This window comes from Lynx rufus, unplaced genomic scaffold (genome assembly GCF_022079265.1).
Source record: "Lynx rufus isolate CCGP_SWC_20201006 ecotype Redwood Valley unplaced genomic scaffold, mLynRuf1.p SCAF_34, whole genome shotgun sequence".
NCBI lineage: Eukaryota > Metazoa > Chordata > Mammalia > Carnivora > Felidae > Lynx > Lynx rufus.
Window position 1 is genome coordinate 2,015,712 of NW_025814850.1, and position 24,513 is coordinate 2,040,224.

Genomic DNA, 24,513 nt, shown 5'->3' on the forward strand with positions numbered 1-24,513 from the left:
CGTGGCTCAGTGTCTGTGACTCTCAGCGCCCTCCCCTGCCCTGCGGGACCCCCTCGGAGACGAGGGAGTGGGGGCTCTGCTGGCGCCCGGGATCCGCAGGGCCTGGCTACCTCCTGCCGAAGCCCAGAAGGTCTCAGCCCCCTGCCCTGGGTTGCAGGCATTTACAATGAGATACAAACAATCAAACCGCGCGCCGAGGGCAGAAACCCGGGCGCCTGGGCCGGGGCGCGGGTTGTGGGGGGAGGCGCGGCGCGGCGGGCGGCCCCTAATAGGCGTTCTCCAGCTCGGCCTGGTTGGCTTTGGCGCCCCGGGCGCGGGGGCGCGGCTTTCGGCCCTTCTGCGGCCGCGCGGCCTCGGGCCCGAAGTCCTTGAGCTCGGACTGATTGTGGAAGCGGGTGAGGCGCTTGCACTTGCACGAGGCCACCAGGCGCACTTTGCGCGCGCGCGGCGCCGCGTCACCGGGGCACAGCAGCTGCACCCGCTGCGCGCGGTAGCGGTCGGGGATGCAGCGGAAGTCGGGTCCGCTCGGGCGCCACCACTTGCCGCGGCCGATGGCGTTGGGCAGCAGGCGCGCCGGGCCGCACTGGCCGGAGCACACCAGCTCGGTGACCGGCTTGGCGCTGCGGCAGGGCCCGTCCGTCACGTAGCGGGTGAAGTGCAGCTCGCGGCAGCTGTACTCGGACACGTCTGCGGGAGAGACGGCTTGTGAGGCCAGCCCGGCTCCCTCCGCGCCACCAACCCCCCCAGCCCCCAGCCCAGGTCTTTTCCAAACCTGCGGGCTCTCCAGATGGGCATTACTGGGAGGGAGGGGGTGGCGGCTGGTGGAAAGAACGCTGGCCCACCCTTTCCCCCTAAAACTTTGGAGCCAAGCGTTTGTTGCCGTTCGAATACCAGCCCCATCACTGTGTGATCTTGGGCAAGTCACTTAGCCTCTCTGTGCTCCTTATCAGAAAAACGGGTTGTCCTAAGGAGTTAGTTGCGTATATAATGCAGGGGACACTGTGAGCACACAGTAAGAGCTGGAAGTGTTGGCCGTGGCTGTGTGTTATTCTTCTTCTTCTCCAAGGGGGCCCTTTTCTCCAGATGGAAGTCACATCTGTGCCACAGAGGGCCTGGTCGAGGCAGAGTAGGTATTAGCCACACCCTTTACATGGTCTTGGCTTCTCCTAAATTCTTTTTCCAGCCACTTGGGAGGGATGGTGAGGGGATAGAGAAAGGAGTAGGGGTTAATTGGAGGTAATAAATCAGGGCAACTGCCGCCAAGGACAGGGATGGAAGGGGAGGTGGGGAGGAGAAGTCATTAGACGCGAAGAGAGCCAAAGTCAGCTTGTCCAACCCTCTCATCATCACTGAGGACACGGAGGCCTCGAGAGGGAATAACACTTGCCCAAAAGGCAGAGTTGGGTCTCCTCACCCCAGTTCCCTGGGGCCCCAGCACCTCTGGGGTCCCACAGAGGCAGAAGCTATGTGCCTGAGCGCCCAGGTGGGAGGCTGGGCTGGGGGTGGGGGCAAAGGGCTGCCTTTTACTGCACTTACTTCCTGCCCCAGGGGACAGAGCTCTGACTGAAAACCTACAGGTTCGCTTGCCACAAACATTTAGTAAGCACCTGCTGTGTACCAAGCACTCTGCCGGGGACATCTCTTGTTTTGTGCCATTTAGATGGATCTCCGAGGGTGACACAGGCTTGTTCCTGGGTTGGGGGGGGGGGGGACTGGGCTCTGTGGCCTGGCTTCGTGCCCTGAAGGCACCTTGATCAACTCTCCTACTGTGGGCTTAGACAGATGGCAGCCTGTCCACCACCCGAGGGTCTCATGGGGACAGTTCCCTTGTGACACAAGGGATGAAAAACAGCCCACGACCAAAACCAGAGAAAAGCAGAGAAGGCTCCACTCCCCAGGCCCTGCAGAACAAGCATGGCAGGTGAGATGTGGGGTCCGCCTTCCTCCCGTGGCTGACCTGGTTTCTGCGCTGGTTTGGCATCCTCACCACTGTTCCCGGGCTGCAGGGGTAGCGTGTGGGGGTGGCCTGTTTGCCCAGGGAAGGAGATGTTTTGGACTTTCCAAGAATAGTGCCCCTGGGTCAGGCACTTCCTCTGCAGAGGGTGACTTTGTTTTGAGCTCACAGCCTCCTCGGGGCCTGTGGCCTCTTATAGGAGCCCGGGGAAGTGGATGGTTTGTACTTGGGACCCAAACAGCAGCATGAAGCAGTCGCTTGAGCTTAATCGACCTTGCTCGGCAGGTGGGGGGGGGGGGGAAGGGGGTGATGTGCTGCCGCCCTCCTCTTGTGAAGACTTGAGGCCCCAGGCCTCCTGTGGGGTTCCCCAGCCTTCACAATTGTGGGGCAAGGAGGGATGGGTCGAGAGGGGCCTGGGCAGTGGATTCCTCACCAGCCCGCCCAATGACCGGAGGGCAGTGAGGCCCTCCCTCTGAAGTGTCATTCCGGCCCCCGCCCCCAGCCGTTCCTGCCAGCTGCAGAGCCAGCTGTCACCCCCGCCCTCCCCGGGCTTCTCTGCGCAGACCTGACCAGGAACCCAGATGTGCCTTCCAGTGGGGCTGTTGCCTTGTCACTGGGGTCAGGCTCCCTCCCTAGGAACGAGGCAAAGCCTGGTCTGGGGGCAGAAGATGGGGGCACCTGTGTCCACTCCCTGCACAGACGATGCCACCTCCCCTCCAGGGCCCGGCCCCAGCTGCCGCCCAGGTCCGGGGCTAAGACTGTCCCTGCAGCTTGCATTCCTTCAAGTGCCAGCTGGCTGGGCAGACCGGGGGCAGGGGGAATGTCCCTTTCTCACGGCTCTGTGTGGGGTTTTCTCTGGCTCTCAGTTCCCCACCCCCCCACCCACGATCCCCCTCCAGGGCTGTCTTGGAATGGGATCAAACTGGGGTCAAACCCGAGCTCTTCTCACTACCAAGTTACTTAGCGTCTGGAGATCTCATTTCTTTACTTGCCAGCCGAGAGGTCACCTCACGGGGCTCCCGCGCTGTGGATCCCCGGGGTAAGGTTCAGGTATGGCCTGTGTAAAGGATCTGCCTCCGGCAGGTGCTCACAGCTGTGAGGCTCCCTTGCCTTGTCCCCTCTCCCGAGGTGCCAGCTGGGGGACCTATCTCCTGTGATCTCCGGAGGGGATTCTTTGAAACTGTCTCCGTTCTGAGGCTCTGAGCCTGTCCCAGAGTTGGGCTCTCGCCACCTCAGCCTCCTTCCTGCCCCAGGCTCCCGCGGCCAGCCCCCTGCCAGCCCCGGGCCCCTGCACCTCAATGCCAAGGCTACCTTGGGCATGCCGTCCTCCCCTGCCTCCAGGCAAGACTGTCCCTCCTGGAGCGCCGGCAGCGGGGGACTGTCCACCCCAGTCTTCAAAACCTCCCAGAGAGAACCCTCCCAGGCCCCTTGTGCTACACATGCCCTCCTCTACCCCATACCTTTGGTCTCAAAGGGATGGTGAGGGGGTCTCCCTCCGTTCTCCGCTCGGTTCATGGTCTTGTTCTCCAGCTCTGGTGGAGGCTCAGGGTACTCGCCCAGCTCAGGGATGATCTCCGTGGCATCGTTCTTGAAGGCCTGCCAGCCCTGGCCCTCCACCACACGGAAGGCTGCGTGCACCAGCAGGCAGGCAAGACACAGGGCGAGAGAGAGCTGCATGGCGCCAGCCAGAGGAGGGCACCCAGCCTTCCAGTAGCACAGGCTCCGGTCCCCAGCCTGGGACACGTTTGCCTTTTTAAAGCCCCCTCTGCCTCGTGCCAACCAATGAGGACAGGCTGGGGCAGGGCTGGTCCCACGTTTCTCTCAGCCCAGGGGGAGGGAATGGGTGTGCTCAGAGCAAGCCCTCCCCAAAGACTTCTCAGGCACAGCAAACTCCCTGGGAGCCGGTGCTCCCAGGTGACCTAGAGAGAGGGGGGCGTGTGAGGCGAGCCTGCCCTCCAGCACCTCCCACGTGCAGACGGCTGTGGTTTTCGGATATCAAGATGAGCTCCAGCTCACAATCTTTACCTCCTTGGGCCCCTCGGGCTTTCTCGAAACAAGCTTTGGGCCAGCTTCACAAAGAAAACTACAGCCCGGAGCCCTCCACAGGGCTAAGCCCAGCCAAGTGCCTTTCTCAGGCCAAGTTCGTTTGTTACCCCACTGACAAGTGGCCCGAGGGGTATATCTTTGGCCCCCCACAGACCCAGGCAGGGGCAGAAGGATACTTTTTAAGAAACCCATTGGTCCCGGTTCCATGAGGCTGAGCATCGATTACGCTGATCAAGAAAGCCCCCGTTGGCACCCTCTGGAAGGCAAGAGAGAAAACTGGAGGGCCGCGGGGAGAGTATCTGCTTGGGCGAGGGGGCGGGGATTCTGGTTCCAAGGCCAGGATGAGTAAGTCAACGGACAGTGGTGATGGAGCGCGAGGAGGAAACCGTGGGGATTCTGCGTGTGGTGACAGGCACTTCTTGGCCAAGACACTCACTGCTGCTTGCGGACTGATGTGCCCAAGGCAGTCATTTCCCTGGCCAGGCTGTGGGTAGGAACGGAGAGCACAAAAGTCCCTTTTCGTAGCAAAGACCAAGGCCGGCATTTTCAGTGCTGACATCCTTTTTCTCTTCTGCATCATCTTTTTGTTTGGTTGGTTGGTTGGTTGGTTTCTCAGACGATTATATTTTTCAAAAACAGCTTTGAGTCCTACATGGAAAACCTTATTGGTCCATGCTATGGGGTGCATTCCATGAAGCCATCCCAGGTCCAGCTAGCCACAAAGAAATCAAAAGGAATTGCTACCTTAGCCCTGGAGCAGAACCAGGGGCCTGGGAGGGGTAGAGGCACTGGGGAGGAAGGTTCACACCTGAGGTGCAGGAAAAGAAAGGAGAGCCAGCGGAAGCTTTCACTGCAGATGGATTGTTCCAGGAGGCTGGGAAGAGGGCTGTGGCCCGCGTCCCCTTGGTATTTTCACTGGGCAATGAATCAGTATGCCCCACCTGCAGAGCCTCCGCGAGGCCTTTGCCACCTGCCTTGACTTGCAAGCCGCTGTGTCCATCTGAAGCCGTCTGTCCCTCCTTTCCACCATCCATCACTCGACACATGAATGCAGCTGCCCTGACAGTTTTACAAGCCAGACAGAAGCCCCTGCAGGAAGGGCCCTCTCTGATACCTGCTTCCTAAGTCAGTTTCCTTCGGGGCAGACGAAAACAGCTGTGGCCATTGTTGGAGGTGATCTATCTCTCCCAACAGAGCCGGTGGGTGTTGTGAGAAGCCGGCCCTCTGCGCCCCCTCCCCCTGTCTGTGACCCTCCAGCCTCCTTTTCCCTTGCTCTGGAATGTAGACCATTAACCCTATCGTGGCCGGACGGCCGCCTCCTTGCCCTGGATTTGGGAGAGGGCAGTTCCGATGCCCGGATTCCTGAAACTTGGCGCTGTCTGCGCGGGAGCCCCACCTGCTGTCCGGAGCTACAGACCCATCCGCCTGAACCGGAGCCCGTGGGGGCCCATCCTTGGGACACTGCTGCCACCTGCTGGAGACCGAAGGGGGAGCCAGCGGCCCGAGGATGGCGAAGGATTTCATTTGGCTTCAGGGTTTTATTTGAAACTGAAGTGAGGTGAAAAGAAACGAGAGGAGAATCCAGTGGATTTGAACCGATGAAGTGTGTCCATCCTTTCGAATTCTTCTCTGCCAAGGTATAGCCGTGCTCTCCACGGAACGGCTCACAGATGCCATCGATGCTATGATGCTCATCTGCTTCACTTCCTGCTTATCCAGCTTTATATGTACTCAGTTCAGGAGTCTGTCTTTCTTCAGAATTAAACCCCTAGGGTTTTAGCTCACTTCTGTTGTGGATACTTTAGGCTAATGCTCCCCTCTCCTCAGTAGGGATGCTATGAATTTCCTTGCCCAAAGCAATTTTCTGAGTTAAACTTTTTGAGATCATTGTAAATTCACATGTACTTATAAGGAATAATACGGAGAAAATTCCACGTACCCTTCAGCCAGTTTCTCTCTATGGCAACATCTCGCAAAGCTATAGTACAATATCATAACCAGGATACCGGCATTGATACAATCCACCAACTTAGTTCAGATTTCCCATTTTACTTGCCTTCTTGTGTGCATGCACACGTGTGTGTGTTTCGGTCCGTGTAAATTTATCACACGTGGAAGTTCAAGTATCCATCACAGCTAAGATAATGAATCACTCTGATCACACTGCCTTTTTATAATCACACCTACCTTCTTCCCACGCCCTCCCTCTTCACCCCTAACCCATGGCACCACTAACCTGTTCTCCGTTTCTATGATATTGTCATTTCAGAAGTGTTACCTAAATGGAACCAAACAGTATCTAGCCTTTTAGGATTGGCTTTTTTTCGCTCCACACAATTCCCTGGCGATTCATCCTGGTTGTTGCATGCTTGTATCAATATAGTCCACACAGTGAACAGACAAACAAACAAAACTTTGGGGTTATTTCCAGAAGCGAACGCTGGGTCTGAGAGGGTGAACAGTTGGCTGTGTATTGCAGGGTTGTTCTCCAGAAAACTCAGCCAGGTCCCCGCTCCCATGAGTGACATACCAGTAGGCCTGTGCGTAGGTCAGCCAGGGCTGCTGAAACAAAGTACCACGAAGTGGGTGGTACGAACAACACAAATGCATTGTCTCCGGGCGCCTGGGTGGCTCAGTCGGCTAAGCTCTTGATTCCGGCTCAGGTCATGATCCCGAGGTTGGTAGGATTGAGCCCCGCGTCAGGCTCTGTGCTGACCCTGCAGAGCCTGCTTGGGATTCTCTCTCCCTCTCTCTGCTCCTCCCCTGCTCACGCGTGTGCACACGCGCCCTCTTTCTCTTTCTCAAAATTAAAAAACGAAAGAAAAAAAGAAATGCATTGTCTCACAGTTCTGGAGACTGAAACTGTGAGACCAGTGTTGGAAGGGTTGGTTTCTTGTGATGGCTGTGATGGGAGAGTCTGCTGCATGCCTTTGCTCTAGCTTCTGGAGCCTCTCCTGGCAATCTTTGGTGTTCCTTGTTCCTTGACTTCTAGAAGCTTCACCCCGATCTCTGCTGTCACCTTCACATGGCGTTCCCCGTGTGTGCTTGTCTGTGTCCTAATTTCCCCCTTTTTTTTTAATTTTTTTTTAACATTTATTTATTTTTGAGACAGAGAGAGACAGAGCATGAATGGGGGAGGGGCAGAGAGAGAGGGAGACACAGAATCGGAAGCAGGCTCCAGGCTCTGAGCCATCAGCCCAGAGCCTGACGCGGGGCTCGAACTCACGGACCGCGAGATCGTGACCTGAGCCGAAGTTGGACGCTCAACCGACTGAGCCACCCAGGCGCCCCCTAATTTCCCCTTTTTTATAAGGACATCAGTCATATTAAATTAGGGTCCACCCTAATGACCTCATCTTCTCTAATTACATCTGCAACAAACCTGCTTCCAAATAAAGGTCACGTTCTGATGCACCAGGGGTTAGGATTCACGATATGAAGTTTAGAGGGGGCACATTTCAGCGCATAACAGCATGTGTCTCCACAAGGTGGCCAACACTGGGTTTGGGCTAAACAATTTTTAATTGCATTTAGTAATTTACTCGTTGTAACTAAATTTCTAGCAAGGCTGTTTTTCTTTTTCAATTTTTTTTTTTTAGTGTTTATTTCTGAGACAGAGAGAGACAGAGCACGAGTGGGGGAGGGGCAGAGAGAGAGGGGGGACACAGAATCTGAAGCAGGCTCCAGGCTCTGAGCTGTCAGCACAGAGCCCGACGCGGGGCTCGAACTCACGGACCGCGAGATCGTGACCCGAGCCGAAGCCGGACGCTTAACCGACTGAGCCACCCAGGCGCTCCGCAAGGCTGTTTTCCTATGTGATGATTTGCTGGTTTTCATTTCCACCGAGCTGCCTGTTCATATGCCCACTTGCCAAACATTTAACGAAGCAAGACCTCACCTCCTGCTAGGAGGTGTGGACTGATTCGTGCCCCCCTCCAGGAGCTCCTGTACCGGGGAAGAAAAGAGTTCTTCCGCAAAGAAAGCGGTTAGCGCCACTGAGGAAAGGTGCAGATGCTTTATTTTTCTCTTTAAAGGGACAAAGTGTTATGAGCTTTCAGAGGGGAGAAGAGTCTCTCCCACGTGGGATGGATCAGGGATCCTCACAGGAAGACGAGGCGTTTGGACCACGCTCTGAAGGACAGGCCAAGTTTGGAAAGTAAGCTATGCTCCTTTGAATCCTCAGGATTACGGGATCTTTGATCTGAAAGTCCGCTCCAAAGGCATCTAACTCTTTACTTGGTACTCAAGCCACCTGTCTATAATTCATGGGACCTGAGACTTCTTGTTGGCTGCATTTTTACACAGACTTTGCTCCCACAGGTCGGGGTAACATGGGGTCTCTGGATTCGGAGGGCAATCTGTTTATAGGCAGCTGCCTGCATTGAGGGACGTCCACACCAGCCTGTCTTTATTCACAGCTGAGAGATTGTTTCCTGGAGAGCACAGGGTCTCGGCACAGGTGGAAAGTGGAACCCTTTGACTTGTTCAGTCAGCAGCTTCTGAGGGACAAAGAGGAGAGGGGTCCCAAAGACCATTGTCACTTACCCCCACCCCCTACTCCATGCTTAGAATGGGCCAATGGTTCCCCCAGCCCTTACAGGATGGAACCACCGTGTTCTTTCTGGAAACCAGGACAACCAATTCCAGAACCTCCCCAACGGCCATCCAAACTACCACCCTCTGCGTGGAGGGCCCCTGTCTGAAAACCCTAAAGAAACAAGTATTCGTGACACTTGTTAAAAATGGTAAAGTCAGGGGTACCAGGCTGGCTCAGTCAGTTAAGCGTTGGACTCCTGATTTCGGCTCAGGTCATGATCTCACGGTTCAGAAGCTCAAGCCCTGCATCAGGCTCTGTGCTGACAGTGCAGAGGCTGCTTGGGATTTTCTCTCTCTCCTTCTCTCTCTGCCTGCCTCTCCCACCTGACTCATGCTCGCCTGGATGGCTTGGTCAGTCGAGCGTCTGACTTTCCGCCCAGGTCATGATCTCGCGGTTCGTGGGTTCGAGCCCTGCGCTGGGCTCTGTGCTGCTAGTTCAGAGCCTGGAGCCTGTTTCGGATTCTGTGTCTCCCTCTCTTTTTGCCCCTCCCTGTTCACACTCATCTCTCTCTCTCTCTCTCTCAAAAATAAACATTTTAAAAAGTTAAAAAAAAAAGAGTTCAGGAGAAAATGAGTAAACTCTGGCCAAAGAGAGGTTCTGTCACTCCATGTGTTTGGAGACCGATGTCCCTCTTCCAAGCCCAGCTGCACCTGTCCTCTGCTCTCCATTCTCTTTTCAACTCTTCCCTTCCTCTTCTTTCTGTCCTCCTGCCTCTCAGGGCGGCTGCCCCAGTGCTCCAGTGCATGGAGAACGTTCCGCTGGAAGGCCGTTTAGCTCATGGGCTTGCAGACCAGATCTCTCAAAACCTCACATTTCCATAGGGATGTCTTAACGTTTTAGCGTATGTGCTGCCGAAGAGAGCACTTAAGGTTTTAAAAATATGTACATTTCGATTATTTAAAAATATAATAAAAGCACATTGATCATACATGGTGTGTATCTGCTTTTAATGAACTGGAGACCCCCCCCCATTCATTGTGTTGCTCTAGGTTAACTCATTCTAGTGTAGACTGCCAAAATCGAATCTTTGCATTTGAACTTCTTATAAATGAGTCATCAATTCAGAAGGCCATGACTCAGAGACTGCCTTTCTAAAAATTAGGCTTGGGCTGCCACCCCCATAAAATAATCTTTTTTTAGGGGTGTCTGGGTGACTCATTCAGTTGGTTCAGCATCCGACTTCGGCTCAGGTCATGATCTCGCAGTCCATGAGTTCGAGCCCCGCGTCAGGCTCTGTGCCAACAGCTCAGAGCCTGGAGCCTGTTTCAGATTCTGTGTCTCCCTCTCTCTCTCTGACCCTCCCCCGTTCATGCTGTCTCTCCCTGTCTCAAAAATAAATAAATGTTAAAAAAAATTAAAAAAAATAATAATCTTTTTTTGAAAAAAAAAGTAATCTCGGGCGCCTGGGTGGCTCAGTCGGTTAAGCGTCCGACTTCGGCTCAGGTCATGATCTCGCAGTCCGCGGGTTTGAGCCCCGCATCGGGCTCTGTGTTGACAGCTCAGAGCCTGTTTCGGATTCTGTGTCTCCCTCTCTCTCTGACCCTCCCCCGTTCATGCTCTGTCTCTGTCTCAAAAATAAATAAACATTAAAAAAAATTTTTTTAAATAAAATAAAATAAGAGTACAGAAACCACCGTATACCATACACAGTGGAATGCTATGTAGCAGTAAAATGAATGCTACTGTAAGAAACAATTGTCCGTTAAGCAAAAAAAGCCAAGTGCAGAACATTTTCTATGGAATCTCTCCATACACAGACATGTGCCTGGGATTTTCCTAGCAGGATATACTTCTTAAGAGTGGCTTCCTCGGAGAGGAGGGATTAAAAGTTTGGGGGTAGGAGACTTACTTTTTGTGATAAGCCTTTTGTATTGCTTGAATTTGTACTATGTATATATAGCATTAGCTTTTCAATGAAAAGGTTTTTAAACTTATATTTTAAGAAACACTTTTCCAGTCTCCTAGATTAGTGTTTGGCCCTAAAATCCTATGTAAAGATATAAAGATTACATTTGTCCAAAGAGACTGGACAAATAATGAGTTAGTCTAGGTTGCCTCTGCTACGGGGAACGAGAGATGAAAAAGGTTTTGTTCTGTCATGGAGAAAAGGCACCCAACTCTTGAGTTTTTTATTCGGAGAAAAAGAAAAAAAGCCAATGTTTATCATAAGGGAGATAAAAGCTAATGGTGGAGTCCAAGGCGTCTGAGGGCGGGGCCAGGTTTGGGGACTGCCCATTTGCAGGACCCCCCCAAACGCTAAAAATGCCACCCAGTCATCTTCACGTGAGGCCACCTTGAGACTGTCACCCCCAGTCTCCTACTGTCTTGGGAACATAGATCTACCTCCCTCATTTGGGATGGGCCACTCTAGTCAAGAATATTCCAGTCAATTATCCCTCACAACAGCTGCAATTTTTAGAAATTAAATAAATAAAAAGATTATTCCTATCACAGGAAATTTCTGGTACAGGGAAGATGTTTAATAAATATCTACTGCATAGGGCACCTGGGTGGCTCAGTCAGTTGAGTGTCCAACTCTTTTTTTATGTTTATTTATTTTTGAGAGAGACAGTAAGAGCGCAAGCGGGGGGGCGGGGGCAGAGAGACAGGGAGACGCAGAATCCAAAGCAGGCTCCAGTCTCTGAGCTGTCAGCACAGAGCCCCACGCAGGGCTCAAACCCACGAACCGTGAGATCGTGACCTGAGCCAAAGTCAGACGCTTAACTGACTGAGCCACCAGGTGCCCTGGAGTGTCCAACTCTTGATTTCAGCTCAGGTCATGATCTCGAGGCGATTTGGGCTCTTTGCTGACAGTGCGGAACCTGCTTGGGATTCTTTCTCTCCCTCTCTCTCTCTCTGCCCCTCCACCCTGCTCGTTCTCTCTCTCTCTCTCTCAAAATAAATAAACATTTAAAAATAACGAAATAGGGGCGCCTGGGTGGCGCAGTCGGTTAAGCGTCCGACTTCAGCCAGGTCACGATCTCGCGGTCCGTGAGTTCGAGCCCCGCGTCGGGCTCTGGGCTGATGGCTCAGAGCCTGGAGCCTGTTTCCGATTCTGTGTCTCCCTCTCTCTCTGCCCCTCCCCCATTCATGCTCTGTCTCTCTCTGTCCCAAAAATAAATAAACGTTGAAAAAAAAAATTAAAAAAAAAAATAACGAAATAAATACCTACTGCATAAATACAATCATCATGGAAATGAGAACTAGTTCAGGAGGGCTAATTTTTAGATGATGCTTATTTTGAAAAGTTAGAAAAAGCAAACAGAAGAGCAGGGAAGAAAATCAGCTGTGGTAAGGACAAAAAGACCATTTCTATGTAATGTAAGACATTTATTTTGGTTACAGTTAGTGTTTTAACACTGATTTGTGATACAACAGACGTTAAGCTTACTTTCCTTTAAAACCAATTTAATACCTTCCCCTTTTCTGCCCAGAAAATTCACGCTTTCACAATCAAATCACCCTAACAGCTGGCAGGAGGTAAGTTAAGCTTCCGACGGATCTGCTCTCTCAACCGGAGAGGGTTTCTATTTCCAATCAGGATAAAACCTTGACTTGGAAAGACCAACTCTGTTGGCTCTTCGGTGATTCCTGACACCGGTTTTACGACAGAAAATTTCCTGCGAGGAAAGTTCATATCTTCGTATTATAAGATCAGTGCTTATTTTAATTAAAACATTAGCATCTTAACATTAACTTGTGACACAAAAGGCACCAACTTTCCTTTTCAAACCATCCATCACCATGGGTGGAACACAGTGCCACCTGCTGGTCATGTTATTACATACCCTATAATTTCCAGGTGGTGGTAAATTCCAGGTGGGGGTTCTCAGAGAACCCTACAGTGTCAGGGCCAAAGGGACCTTAGAGGTCTTCTAGATGGGCCCCCTTGTTTGACAGATGGGTGGTTTCTGCTCTCCAGATAACTCAGAGTGGCAGGGAAACAGACCAGCCTGTGGAAAGTGTACTGCTTTAGATTTGAGAAGAAAGCCATTTGGTGCTCTAACTCGACCTATGTGAGGGTCTGCTAGTCAAAGAAGGGATCAGGTCAGGGGAGGGGGTAAGGGCACCCTGAGTTCCTATTCCACCATTTCCCAGGGGTAGAGAGCTGTCCAGAAACAGCTTCCACTCACAGCTGGGCATATGCTGGCTCTTACACAAATAAGAGTTTTATTTTACTCAAAAATTAGGAGCTAAATCTCATGAAGTAAATACGGGGTTTCTGGGACTAAAGACTACCAAGAAATCCCAAATTATCAGCATAAAAGTAGCCCCAGAGTAAAGGCAGTAATTTTCTCAATGGCCTTTTCTCCCTCATGCCCCCACAAAAAGGCCTTCGAGAGGTCTGGTTAACTGGCCTAAGTAGCTGTGGCCGTCCCGTGGGGTGACCACTGCCTAAGTGTGGGGGGGGGACCCCTGGCCCCCCAGCCCCAGAGCCTCTTCTGGAAGCAGAGCAGAAAGCTCCAACTTAGGGGTGCTACATGTTTCCTGGAGGAAGAGCCACACATTCTAACCGAATCGGGGACCCACATTTTACTTCCGTTTCCTGGAGCAGGGATGGGTTTGTACCAACTCCCTCCCGCCCGCGTGCAGACCCCCTGGGCAGTACAGCTTGAACCACCGTACTCCATCCAGAGCACCGACTGGCTCTTGTGCACACAGGCTGGGTCAAGGGCATGTTCAGGGCACCTGGGCACTCCCAGGGAGCTCCTGTCTTGGGGGAGGAGGGTAGCATGAGACAAAGAATTCAGCTTCAGGGAGCAGCAAACGTCAAAGTCTGGCCTTGGCTCTGCCTTAAGAGGCCAGGACAGCCTGGGGGCCATGCCCTCCCTCAGTGTGAACCCCAGCTCCTTTTTCTTAAAAAAGGTAACCATACATGAAGAAGCTCTACCAACTTGATCGGGTTACTGAAAGGATCAAGTTGGATTAAGTGGGACAGTGCTCTGGAAACCGTGAGGTGAGGTACACAGGTTAGAGAGGATGGCCGTTTCACTTAGGTGGGTCTACGTGGGCAGTCCGGTATCTGGAAAAGACGACAGACCCTAATTTGTCCAGGGTGACTGTGGTCACAGAGAAAAGGGACCATGCAGCAACAGAGGTCACGACACCCATGAGGCCCTGCGGCACCCTGCTTCTCCTTGTCTGGCCGGACGTTCCGGACGTTCCCGGTCAACTCTTGAAAAAGGCGCATTCCCCGCCTCAACAGGTCAATGCTGCCAGAATTCAAATTTAAAACGGAATTTTTAACTACTCAACAAAAGTCCTGGATTTTTCCCTTCAAGCCTTCTGGGAGCTTGATACACCCACCAGAACAACACCCTGCACACGTCTGGTGCTCAAAAAAAAAAAAAAAAGTTTAATTCCACCAACTTTTATAGACCTCTACATGCTAGGACCTGGGGGTGTGGCTGAGGGCCACCTCTCTGCTGGCAGGGAACCTGGAGAGACAGGAACGCCTCACTTTCCACGGTGACGGTCATGGAAAGTCCTAACAAGACCGTGTCTGAAACAAAACTCCTATATTCTGACAAGCGTGTGCACGTGTGTGCTAGTGCGTTCCGACATCATCCTTACAAAGTCCTAAAAAAGGCTGTTCCTGTTTGTGGTTTGCTCTACCAGCAGTGAAGGCTCCATTTGGACGCGCCGCCGTGTTTCATTTCTGCCTGGCTGAGTCATTTTTGCTCCCGGGGCCCCAGGCTCGCTCCTGGCATCACAGAGCCGTTAAGAACTACCTACAAGCGGGCACGGTGAGGAGCCACTCGTCCATCCTCTGCCTGTGTTTCTGAGACACACACCCCCCGACACACCCACACACCCACACTGTAATTGGCCAACTTCCTCCCGTCCTTGGAATAGCAACCGAGACAAGAAAGCAGTTAGCACGAGAGGCTGGCGCTGGCCAACACGGTCATTCAGGACAAACCCTTTGTAATTCTTCAAATGGTGGGGTTTTTAAATAGGCTGGAACTTCAACACTCTGTTTTCTAAAAAAATAAAAATAAAAAAAATAAAAACAAAAATAAAAATAAAAATAAAAATAAAATAAAACCATGCCCAAGGCATCGCGCTTCTAACAGACCAAGCGACCTGAGAGCAGTCCAAGGGGAACATTCCAAAGCAGGGGATTCTGAACGCAAGCCTTCCAACGATTCGCATCTTAAAAACTATTGACTTAGGGGAGTCCTCCAGGGGGAATCTGTTTGCCCCTCGAGGGCCTCTTCGTTTAGGTATCTTTAATCCTAAGGAAATAATTACAATGCAGTCTCTTCATGGGAATTTCCACCCGCTAACAACTGATGGCTTCTCCAGGCCAGTTCAGACCTCACGATGGGCCTCTGCCTCTGAGCAAGGTGCGGACAGCTAGGAGGAGCAGGGGGAGACAGGCATGGTGGAGGGAGAGGAGCCTGCGTTTGCATAGTTCCCTTACAGGGCTCGAGGTGCGGGGGTCCCCGCTCAGGAGAGGCCCCAGGGGTGGATGGTAGGGAGCAGCGGGGAGGGAGGCAGGGGGCAACGGAGGTCAGGAGGGACCCCTGTGGGCATCTCGAGCCTTACACTTGCACGGACCTCCTGCCTTCGGTCATCCGGGAGAAGGACACATGCCACACGCCTTCCCCCTCTGCGCCCCCACCTCAGGGAGGGGACATCATAAACTGCAGGCACAGGACACACACCAGGGAGCAAGAACGCCCTCCTTAGCAAGCTTCTTTATATGCTCCCCAGGGGGAAAGTGGCCCAGGGCTGTGTTGGGACAGACTTGTGGGCGAGTGCCTGGTGATGCTAGGAGCAGGGTGCACTGTGTTTCCTAAACATGGTGGCTTGGGACACCTCAACCGGGGGCTCCCCTGTCTGCCTCTAGAGAAGAGGCGGCGGGAGTGCCCTAGAGTTTCAATTTCCCCTCCTTGACCAGTCTGTCATTGAGCTGGCAGAGCTGAGCCAGGAAACCATCGTTGGGGCCGATCTCACGGTTCTGCCTCACGATGCTCAGCGCAGACTTGACATCCATCTTCTGGCGCATCATGAGGTACGCGATGACTAGGGTTGGGGAGCGGCTGTAACCTTCCCGGCAGTGGACAAGCACCCGGCCTGTAAGAAACAGGGACACGTGAGCTGGAGCTGGGGCCATCCAATCACAGAAGACCCTGGTCAAAACTCTCCTGGGGGCACCTGGGTGGCTCAGTGGGTTAAAGGGTCTGACTCTGGATTTCGGCTCGGGTTATGATCTCAAGATTCTTTTTTTTTTTTTTTTTAACATCTATTTAATTTTGAGAGAGAGAGAGAAAGAGAGACAGAGTGTGAGTGGAGGAGGGGCAGAGAGGGAGACAGAATCCGAATCGGGACGTGGGGCCCGAACTCACGAAGCATGAGAGTATGACCTGAGCCAAAGTCAGACGCTTAACCGACTGAGCCACCCAGGCGCCCCTGATCTCACGATTCTCGAGATTGAGCCCCGCATCAGGCCCTGTGTGGACAGCACGGAGCCTGCTTGGGATTCTCGCCCTCCCCCTCTCTCTGCCCCCTCCCCTGCTTGTGCTCTCTCTGAAAATAAATAAATAAACATTTTAAAAAGTGAAAAACAAAACCAAAAAAAAAAAAAAAAACCCTTCCGGGGAAATGCAAACGAAAAGTAGAGTAAGAAGCCATTGTGTACCCACCAGAATGACTCAGTGAAAAAGACAGAAAACACAAGGCGTCAGTCAGGCTGTAGAGCAGCAGGACTTCTATCTGTGGCTGCGGAGGGGGCTGTGCGTTAGCACAGCACGCCAGCAAACTGTGGGGCAGTATGTGCTCAGCCTGGACACACGCGGCCCCGATGGCCGGGCGGGAACGTGCGCACACGTCCACCAAAAGACACCAGAACATTCACAAGGCAGCGCCCGTCACCATAATCCCCGCTGGCAACTCCCAAAAGCCCACCAACGGTAGAAGAGATAAAGTACCAAGAACGAACACCAGAAACAACACAGATGAAACACACACAGGGCATCTGGGACCCCATGGAGCAGGAGAGCGGGCAAACTGCTCTGTGCTATCAGAAGTCTGGATGGTAGTGATGGGGCGACTGGGAGGGAACACGTGGCGGGCTTTCTAGGGTGCTGGCGGTGTCCTGTTTTCGGATCCGGGGGCTGATACGTGGGTGTGCGCGGCGCACTGATCCACACGCCTGTGATACGGGCGCTTCTCCACATGAAACTGCTATTTCAATCAAGAGCAGAACATGGAAACAACCCAAATGCCCGTCAACAGGTGAATGGACAAACCGGTACATCCACATGTTGGAAGACTACTCGGCATTAACAAGGATCGAATTGTTGATACTTGCAGCAACAGGGATGGAATACCCACCCAACAATTACGCTGAGTGAAAAAGGCCAGGCCAAAAGAGCATACATGTAATTCCATTTATACAGAAGTCTACGAAACGTATACTCAAGTCTGGTGACAAAAAGCAGACCAGTGGTTGGAAGGTGGAGAGGGGCAGAGCGGAGAGGTCACGAGGGCATATGAGGAAACTCCAGGCAGCGGGGGAGGGGATGGATGTGCTCACGATCTTGTTTGTGGTGATGGTTTCACAAGTGCATCCGTATGTCAAAACTTCAAATTGTAGGTTTTAAATATGTGTGATTTACCGAATGTCAATTATACCTCGACAGAATGGTTTAAAAGATAAAAGAAACATGCATGTCAACTACAAACACAAAGACAAAAATATCAAAACACACCCAGGGCACTTGGGTGGCTCAGGGGGTTGAGCATCTAACTCTTGATTTTTGGCTCTGGTCATGATTTCACGGTTTGGTTTGTGAGTTCGAGCCCCACGTCCATCCGGCTCTGTACTGACAGTACAGAGCCTGCTTGGGATTCTCTCTCTCTCTCCCTCTCTCTCTCTGCCCCTCCCCAGCTCGTGCATGCATGTGCACGCGCTCTCCCTCTCTCAACATAAATAAACCTAAAAATAATAATAATAATAAACCACACCAACAAAAAACACCCTCTCATGGCCCTTCAAATGGCCCACGAGGCCCTACTAAAGCTGGCCCCCCACGTCCAACGCCATCTCCCCCTATCCCGTTATTAACGTGATTAACGTCATTAACGCTATGACCTATCTAACCCCACGACGCCTCAATTTCCTCATCTGGGTTAAGAGCACCCATTGCATGATGTTGTTAGGGGACTGAAGGAAATGACATATAAAGCCCTTAGGCTAGAGGGGTGCCTGGGTGGCTCGGCCGGTTAGGTGTCCAACTTTGGCTCAGGTCATGACCTCGCGACTCGTGGGTTCGAGTCCCACACCGGGCTCTGTGCTGACAGCTCAGAGCCTGGAGCCTGCTTCAGATCCTGGCTCTCCCTCTCTCCCGCTCACACTCTGTCTCTGTTTCTCAAAAATGAATAAACATTAAAAAAAAAATTATTTTAAGCCCTTAGGCTAGAACCTGGCACCTGTAAACACTCAATAAATAACCATCATCTGGCATCAGGAGTCCTCTCGTGGCACCTAGTATCTTCCACTATGGCAGCCCAGCTCTATGTCACTGTTGGCCTTGCACAGATCTACCCCTCCTCTGCCAGACTGTGAGTTCCTTGAGGGCAAGGCCTGTGGGGTAGTGGTTTCTGGATGCCCAACCATCCCTAGTATACATTGGTGTTCGATGAGTATTTGCTGACTAGCCAAGTAAATGATTAGCCACCAATACATGTAGACTGCCATTACTTTGAAGGAAAGCGGCTGGTCCAGAGTCAAACACAGTCTCTTCTGTTCCCATCACCCCACCCCCAAAACATGACTCTATTTCCCCAGTGCCTCCCAAGCAGGAAGGGGGAGGCCTCCACTTTCCTGCCCATTCACTCTCCGGCCAGTGTACCCGAAGTCCGCAGAGCGGGGGGACTCCCATCCATGCCCTGACCCTGGCAAGGGGACCATCTGCACAGAGGCTTCCTCACCACCTGGAACAGACTCAGAAGCCCAAGACGCACAGAACCAATGGGGAAGGGGAGGGCTCGACTCCCATCCTTCCAGGCCCCACCCAGACGCCATCCTCCTCCGTAAAGCCTCCTTTGATCTTCCTGGCTGGAAACGACGGCTTCCTCCTCTGAGCACTCCTGGCTGTTCCCACTTCTCCAAAGTGATGGACACCTGGTTCCCCTGAGCCCTGCACACTGTTGGAGGCCAGTGCATTTCTGTTGACTCACTCGGCCAATCAACCCCAGAAGCATTTACACTTGGCATTAGAGTCCTTGGAATTCGTTTTTGTCACTCACTCGGTAATTATTTGCAGCGTGGTCTGCTATGTGCCCGATACTACATCAGGGGCTGGGGAGACAGACAGGGGGACCCAGCGGACCCAGCCTGAGGGCAGGCTTCATGGAAGAGAGAACACTGTGCCCAGCGCTAAAACGCAAGGTGGAGTTTGCCAGAGGACAGGGTAGGGAGAGGCAGAGAGAAATTTCCAGACTCAGCCCACGTGGGCTCCTGCTAAGGCAGGAGGTCACAAGAAGTCAAGCTATGTTCCTAGTTGTATGGAAAGAGGAAACAAAGTCAGAAAGCTCTAAGCTCCCCGAGTGGATGACCAATCCATATACAAGATGAGCAAAACGCACCCCCTTACCTGTGCCCCTTGTTGCCATCTACACAAGAACTCAGTACAGCCGAAGCCGGGGTTGGGGGACACAGGAGACCACGAAGGGCCTGACAGTGAAGTCTGCAGATTCCCTGCGTGATAACACTTCCCTCCTGAGCCCCAGATACGCCATAATCAGCATCTGGTACAAACTGGTCATTGGAAATCGTTCCGGGGCGGAGGCCAGGCACAAGAAGCATTATGTAGTAGAGACAGCCTAGAATCAGGGGGACGAGGCTGACCGTGCCTTGATGGGGGGGGGGGGGGCACTTCCCCTGAGAAGGTTGTGGGGAGGGGAGGAAGAGGCTGGGGGAAGCAGCTTGAAGGTAAAGGCAGCTGCTGAGAGAAGTAAGCTAAAAGCAGAAAGGGCAAGAGGCCCGGCCTGCTCAGCTGACGTCTGCCTTCTGCCTTCTAGGATTTCCCCCAGGGACACCTTCCCTGACTGCCAGTTCCTCACCAGTTCTGCTTCAGTCTAAGGTTTGGGAGCATTTAGAAAGTAGCTGGAAGACGTGGCCCATGGGCCACAGCTTGCTGAGCACCAGCCTAAGCCAGTCACGACTGCCCCCATTCCTCTGGCCAGGCATTCACGTAAGCCAAGTCCAGCCAGCGAGATGTGAGGGGAACCCTACCGAGGAGTTTCTGAGGACCATTCTACTTGCTCTTAAAAAAGAGAAAGAAAAGAAAAGAAAAGAAAAGAAAAGAAAAGAAAAGAAAAGAAAAGAAAAGAAAAGAAAAGAAAGAAAGGAAAGGAAAGGAAAGAAAAGAAAAGGAAAGAAAAGGAAAGAAAAGGAAAGAAAAGAAAAGGAAAGAAAAGGAAAGAAAAGGAAAGGAAAGAAAAGGAAAGGAAAGAAAAGGAAAGGAAAGAAAAGGAAAGGAAAGGAAAGGAAAGAAAAGGAAAGGAAAGGAAAGAAAAGGAAAGGAAAGGAAAGGAAAGAAAAGGAAAGAAAAGAAAAGGAAAGGAAAGAAAAGGAAAGGAAAGAAAAGGAAAGGAAAGGAAAGGAAAGAAAAGGAAAGGAAAGGAAAGAAAAGGAAAGGAAAGGAAAGGAAAGAAAAGGAAAGAAAAGAGAAAAGAAATCACATGAGAAAGAGATGGCCGCCTCGTCTTTCGCTGCACTTTGTCCTGCTGGGATGTGGTGACTGGGTCTGCCACTGCCATGGTGGGACCACTAGGGGACTGTCCAGCACAGAGGGCGGCAGGAGAGAGAGAGGAGAAACACCTTGTCCTGATGCCACCACTGAGCTGCTGAATCAACCGGCCCCAGAGCTCCTTCACCTCAGGACTTCTTACCACGGAAGATAAACTGTTATTACTGAAGCTATTTGAATTGGGGGCATGTGGGGAGTGGCTGGAAATGAACTCTCAGCCAAAGTCAACTCAAACACAAGGACCCCAGGGCTGCCACCCGGTGAAAGGTTTGTACATCTTGTGTAATGTAGCGCCACTCGATAGGTTTCAAGAGGAAGCCCGCTGCGGGCCTCTTTTCCAGAAAAAAATCTAGTCAAAGTTGCCTTGCACTGTTTCCTGGGAGGCAGGTGCCTTACCGTTCTTTTGAGCCAAGGCCTGGTCAATGAAGTCTGCAGCCCTTTCAAAGTAGGCGCTGAGGTTGAACTCCTGCGTGTCATTGGCTTTGATGCCCAGGTAGGTGATGCCGGAGTCCTTGTAGAAGTTGGCGTTGGTGTTGACGTGCATGAAGGACCTGCCCTCAGCAGCATTCAGAACATGGGTGATGCCTAGTTTCTGCAGCTTGGGGATGTCTTGAGCCACCGACCTGGACAGAAGAGAGCAGCAGGGAATGATTAACTGACCCAGTGGCAGCCCCGGGGGGAGGAAGACAGAGAAGATTCTAAGTCTCTTGGCAAAGCAAGGAACCCTCCACGCTCGGCCCCTGCCAGCTTCTCCCCATCTTATGACCCACCTTCCCCACGCCAGCCATATCTAATTACCGGCAGCTTCCCCAAATAGACTGGGTGGTTTCATACCCGTGTTGTTCCCGCTCTGGAATGCCGTCCTCTAGCTTCTCCATGGACACACACCCTCTCATTTTTCACCACCCTCTGCAGTATGTCCCGGTCACCCCTCCATTCCATCTGGCATCGTGTTCCCTATGCTGAGGCGGTGGTAGAGCCCAGTGGCTAAAAATGGGCTCCAGAGCCGGACTGCCTGGGCTGAGTCCAACTCTGAGACTCACCAGCCAGGTTAACCTTGAGCAAGTCCCTTGACCTTTTTGTGACTCCAGCTTCCCCGTCTGTAAAATGGGGATGGTAACGGCAGCTACCCCCAGGGGGGTTGTCATTGAGTGTTAAATGTGCTATTGTGTAGACAGAGCCTGACACTGAGGACAGTGCTATTCTAATGCCTGATGGTGCTTATTTGTTTTGACGGGCAGGCTGTGAGCTCCTGGAGGGAATGACCACGTCTGCTTCGGTCTGCATGCCTATCACCTGCTATAGCACCTGGCACACAGTAGGTGCCGAAAAACTATGCAGTGAATCAGTGAAAAAGAAGGAAATCGGCACCACCTAGGCAGCCCCCCTCCTTGGATTATAAAGCACGGCAGCCCCGCCAGTCCCCCAGAGGGACCCTTTCCGCCACAGACCACCAACCACGGTTCTGAAGCTCTCTCGGGTGAGGAAGCACTTGGGGACCAAGTGGCGCCAACAGAACCCTGGGGGTTACAAAACATTTGATCTGAATAGTCAAAGGGCTCCTTTATTTCATCTCACAACAACATCCCAATTCAGACAGCAGTGTATACTTTACAGAAATGCCTTCTCCTACAGGATCCTGTTTGCCTATCACAGCAGCCTGTAAGGAAGCAAGGACTCGGCTTAGACTCGGGCCCAACAGGACAGCGGAAGGATGTGCTTGCGCTCACATGGGCTGCTTGGAGGCAGAGCCGGGAGGAGACCTGACGCCAGCTCTGTTCTGTCTTCCCCTCACTCTGCCTGTCATGTCCACATCAACTGCAAATCCTGAGTTCTAGAAAACAAGGCTCATACAGGATCCTCTCTGCCCTGTGAACCCTGATTTGGTTAAGGGGCTCCCACCATGCGGGAGCACCCCCCCCCACACACACACACCCGTGGCCAAGTCGAAGCCAGATTCACTAACTGGGCAGGGGATGTGTTTTCTACAGTGGCCGTCAGCACTTGCCAGTCTGGCTACCACCAGACATCCACAACCTAGGTTTTCACTTGATAAGTGGTGGCAGCCGAATGTGCCAAACTGCCCAAGACAGCGGGTCTCAAGGGTGCCAAGGCCACTTGCTGCTTGCGTTGACTGGACAGGGGGCTGGCTTTCCTCAGAACTCTGCAATTACTGAGCCCTCTGGCTGAGGCTCTGGGACTGTTTTAGCTTGTCCCTGCTCACCATACTGCACACGGTTGTATTGTAAGGCAGTGGTTGATGAAAACAAACAACTCTGAAGGTGAACTCCCATTCACCTCCTTCTCTATTACTTGACATTCAACAAATTTACCATTATCATTAATATCCCTATGAATGCGCATTATACAGTGCCTGACACACAGTAAGTGCTCAATATGGTGAATGAATAAATGCAATGGAGGAGACGGTCCCCCATGAAGGTGGGACCTGCCTTATGGACCCCTTTTGGCCCCGCGATGATCCCCGTTTTTGTGGCACTCCTTAGGGTAAGCAGCAGTCCTGTAGTACAGGACAGGGGGTACAGACATGAACAAGACTTTGACCCTGTCCTCACAATCCCTCAACCACTCTGGGCCACCATTTCCCCCTGGGTAAAAGGAGAGAAGAGAGTTAGTTCTGGGTTTCCAACACGCAGACCCTGGCCCACAGAGCTCAGGGCGTTGGTTAATCAAACGATATGTGCAAGGCAGGAAAAGGAGCGAGGAAACCCCGGCCCCGCTCTCCGGATCCCACATTCCTTGATCAGGCCTGCCCAGCCGGGAAACTTCCACGCCCGATTTGTGACGTCAGCCCGTTGCCATGGCAGCGAAGGCAGACATTCCGCGGTGACCTCACTGCAGAGCCAGGCAGCTGTCACATGACGCGCGGGCTGGAGACCGGCCGGGTGACTGAGGGCCACCTGTTAAGTGATCACGGTAGCCCGACCCCGCCCAAAGCCGAGCCCCTAGCGGGTAACGGCTGCGGGCCGCACGCCGGGCTGGCCGAGCGCCCCGGGCTCCGTGCCCCCCGCGAGGGGGAGGACCTCGTGGGGCCGGGGCGGGGTCTAGCCCCTCCGCCCCCACGCACGGAGGCGGGCGGCGACTCCAGCCCCCTCTGTGTTCCCGGACGGCGACCACGCCCCGCACCCCCCCCCTCCCCGCGCCCGCGACGCCCCCACCCCGGCTTTCGGGTGGGCGGGGCGCCCCAGCGGCGACTCACGCGTTGCCCACGTAGATCCTGGGGGTGACCTCGTTGCAGGGCTGGCTCGGCAGGCTGTAGCAGCCGCTGCCGTCCGAGAGCAGGTCGTTGAGATCCTGCACCGAGAGCTCGAACGGGCCCGACATGGCGGCGGCCGGGCCCAGCACGCCGGGGCAGCAGCCTGCTAGGGGAGAGCCGCCGGGTCAGCTGGGCGGGGGCTCGAGAGCCGGGACCCGCCCCGTCCCGCCCCGGAGGCGGGCCCGCCGGGCGCGGGAAAAGGCGGAGCGCAGGCGGCCGACGCGCCCCGCTCCCCGCGAGAAGGCGCGCCGCTGGGGTCGCGCGGACGCTCCGAGGCCCCTAGGCACGTGCCCCGGCGGAAATGGCGCCGCCCGTGTTGGGGGGGGGAGGGGTCTTCGGCCCACCCGCGGCCTTTTCTGTACCATTATCCACTGGGAAGTGCAGTGGCTTCATTGGACTAAACTCGGGACGCAATAAATGTTCCTATTGACCAGGCTCCGGTTGACACCACAGGTGTCGCTTAGTTTTGCAGGATTACCGGGACACCAGGGTTGGGCTTGTGACCTCTGACTGCCTGCTGCGGGACCAGCAGCACAGACCTCGCCCGGGGAGCTGGTCCGAAAGGCAGAATCTGCGCCCCAGCCCAGACTTGCCGAATAAGAATGTGCCTTTTACAGCACACACTCCCTTCCCCCACCGCGATTCCTACAAAGGTTAGAGTTTGAGCAGCACAACTCTGAGGCACGTTTCTTCCAACAGTTCTGGAGACCCAGCATCGTGCCCAAAAGCTTGGGTCCTGCGCAGCCAGACTTGGCATTCTGACGCTGGTCTCTCTGAACCTGTTTGCTATTTAAAAAAAAAAAAAAAAAAAAAAAAAAAAAAGGATACTATTGATGTGGGAAACAAAGACAAAAGAAAAAGTTAAATTTCCCTG

General features: G+C 53.2%; 2 protein-coding genes across 2 annotated transcripts; both read right to left on the minus strand.

The window, feature by feature from the left end:
• Positions 1-265: 265 nt before the first annotated feature.
• Positions 266-3,631, minus strand: SOST (sclerostin). Its single transcript, XM_047093278.1, has 2 exons — positions 3,415-3,631; positions 266-687 (listed from the first exon to the last, which is right to left on the minus strand). The coding sequence occupies exons 1-2, from the start codon at positions 3,629-3,631 to the stop codon at positions 266-268; spliced, it is 639 nt and encodes a 212-aa protein (XP_046949234.1).
• A 10,146-nt stretch (positions 3,632-13,777) lies between these two features.
• Positions 13,778-23,719, minus strand: DUSP3 (dual specificity phosphatase 3). The gene is made up of 3 exons (XM_047093561.1): positions 23,583-23,719; positions 20,759-20,985; positions 13,778-15,680 (listed from the first exon to the last, which is right to left on the minus strand). Exons 1-3 carry the CDS (start codon positions 23,705-23,707, stop codon positions 15,475-15,477), a joined length of 558 nt encoding a protein of 185 aa, XP_046949517.1. The 5' UTR covers positions 23,708-23,719; the 3' UTR covers positions 13,778-15,474.
• Positions 23,720-24,513: the final 794 nt, after the last annotated feature.

What these genes read in the sequence shown, in the direction of transcription:
- SOST (XM_047093278.1), bottom strand. Translation starts at nt 3,631, where the DNA reads ATGCAGCTCTCTCTCGCCCTGTGTCTTGCCTGCCTGCTGGTGCACGCA. An exon ending in CCATCCCTTTGAGACCAAAG is followed by an intron (nt 688 to 3,414) that starts GTATGGGGTAGA and finishes TCTCTCCCGCAG; the next exon opens with ACGTGTCCGAGTACAGCTGC.
- DUSP3 (XM_047093561.1), bottom strand. Translation starts at nt 23,707, where the DNA reads ATGTCGGGCCCGTTCGAGCTCTCGGTGCAGGATCTCAACGACCTGCTC. An exon ending in AGGATCTACGTGGGCAACGC is followed by an intron (nt 20,986 to 23,582) that starts GTGAGTCGCCGC and finishes TCTTCTGTCCAG; the next exon opens with GTCGGTGGCTCAAGACATCC. An exon ending in GGCCTTGGCTCAAAAGAACG is followed by an intron (nt 15,681 to 20,758) that starts GTAAGGCACCTG and finishes TGTTTCTTACAG; the next exon opens with GCCGGGTGCTTGTCCACTGC.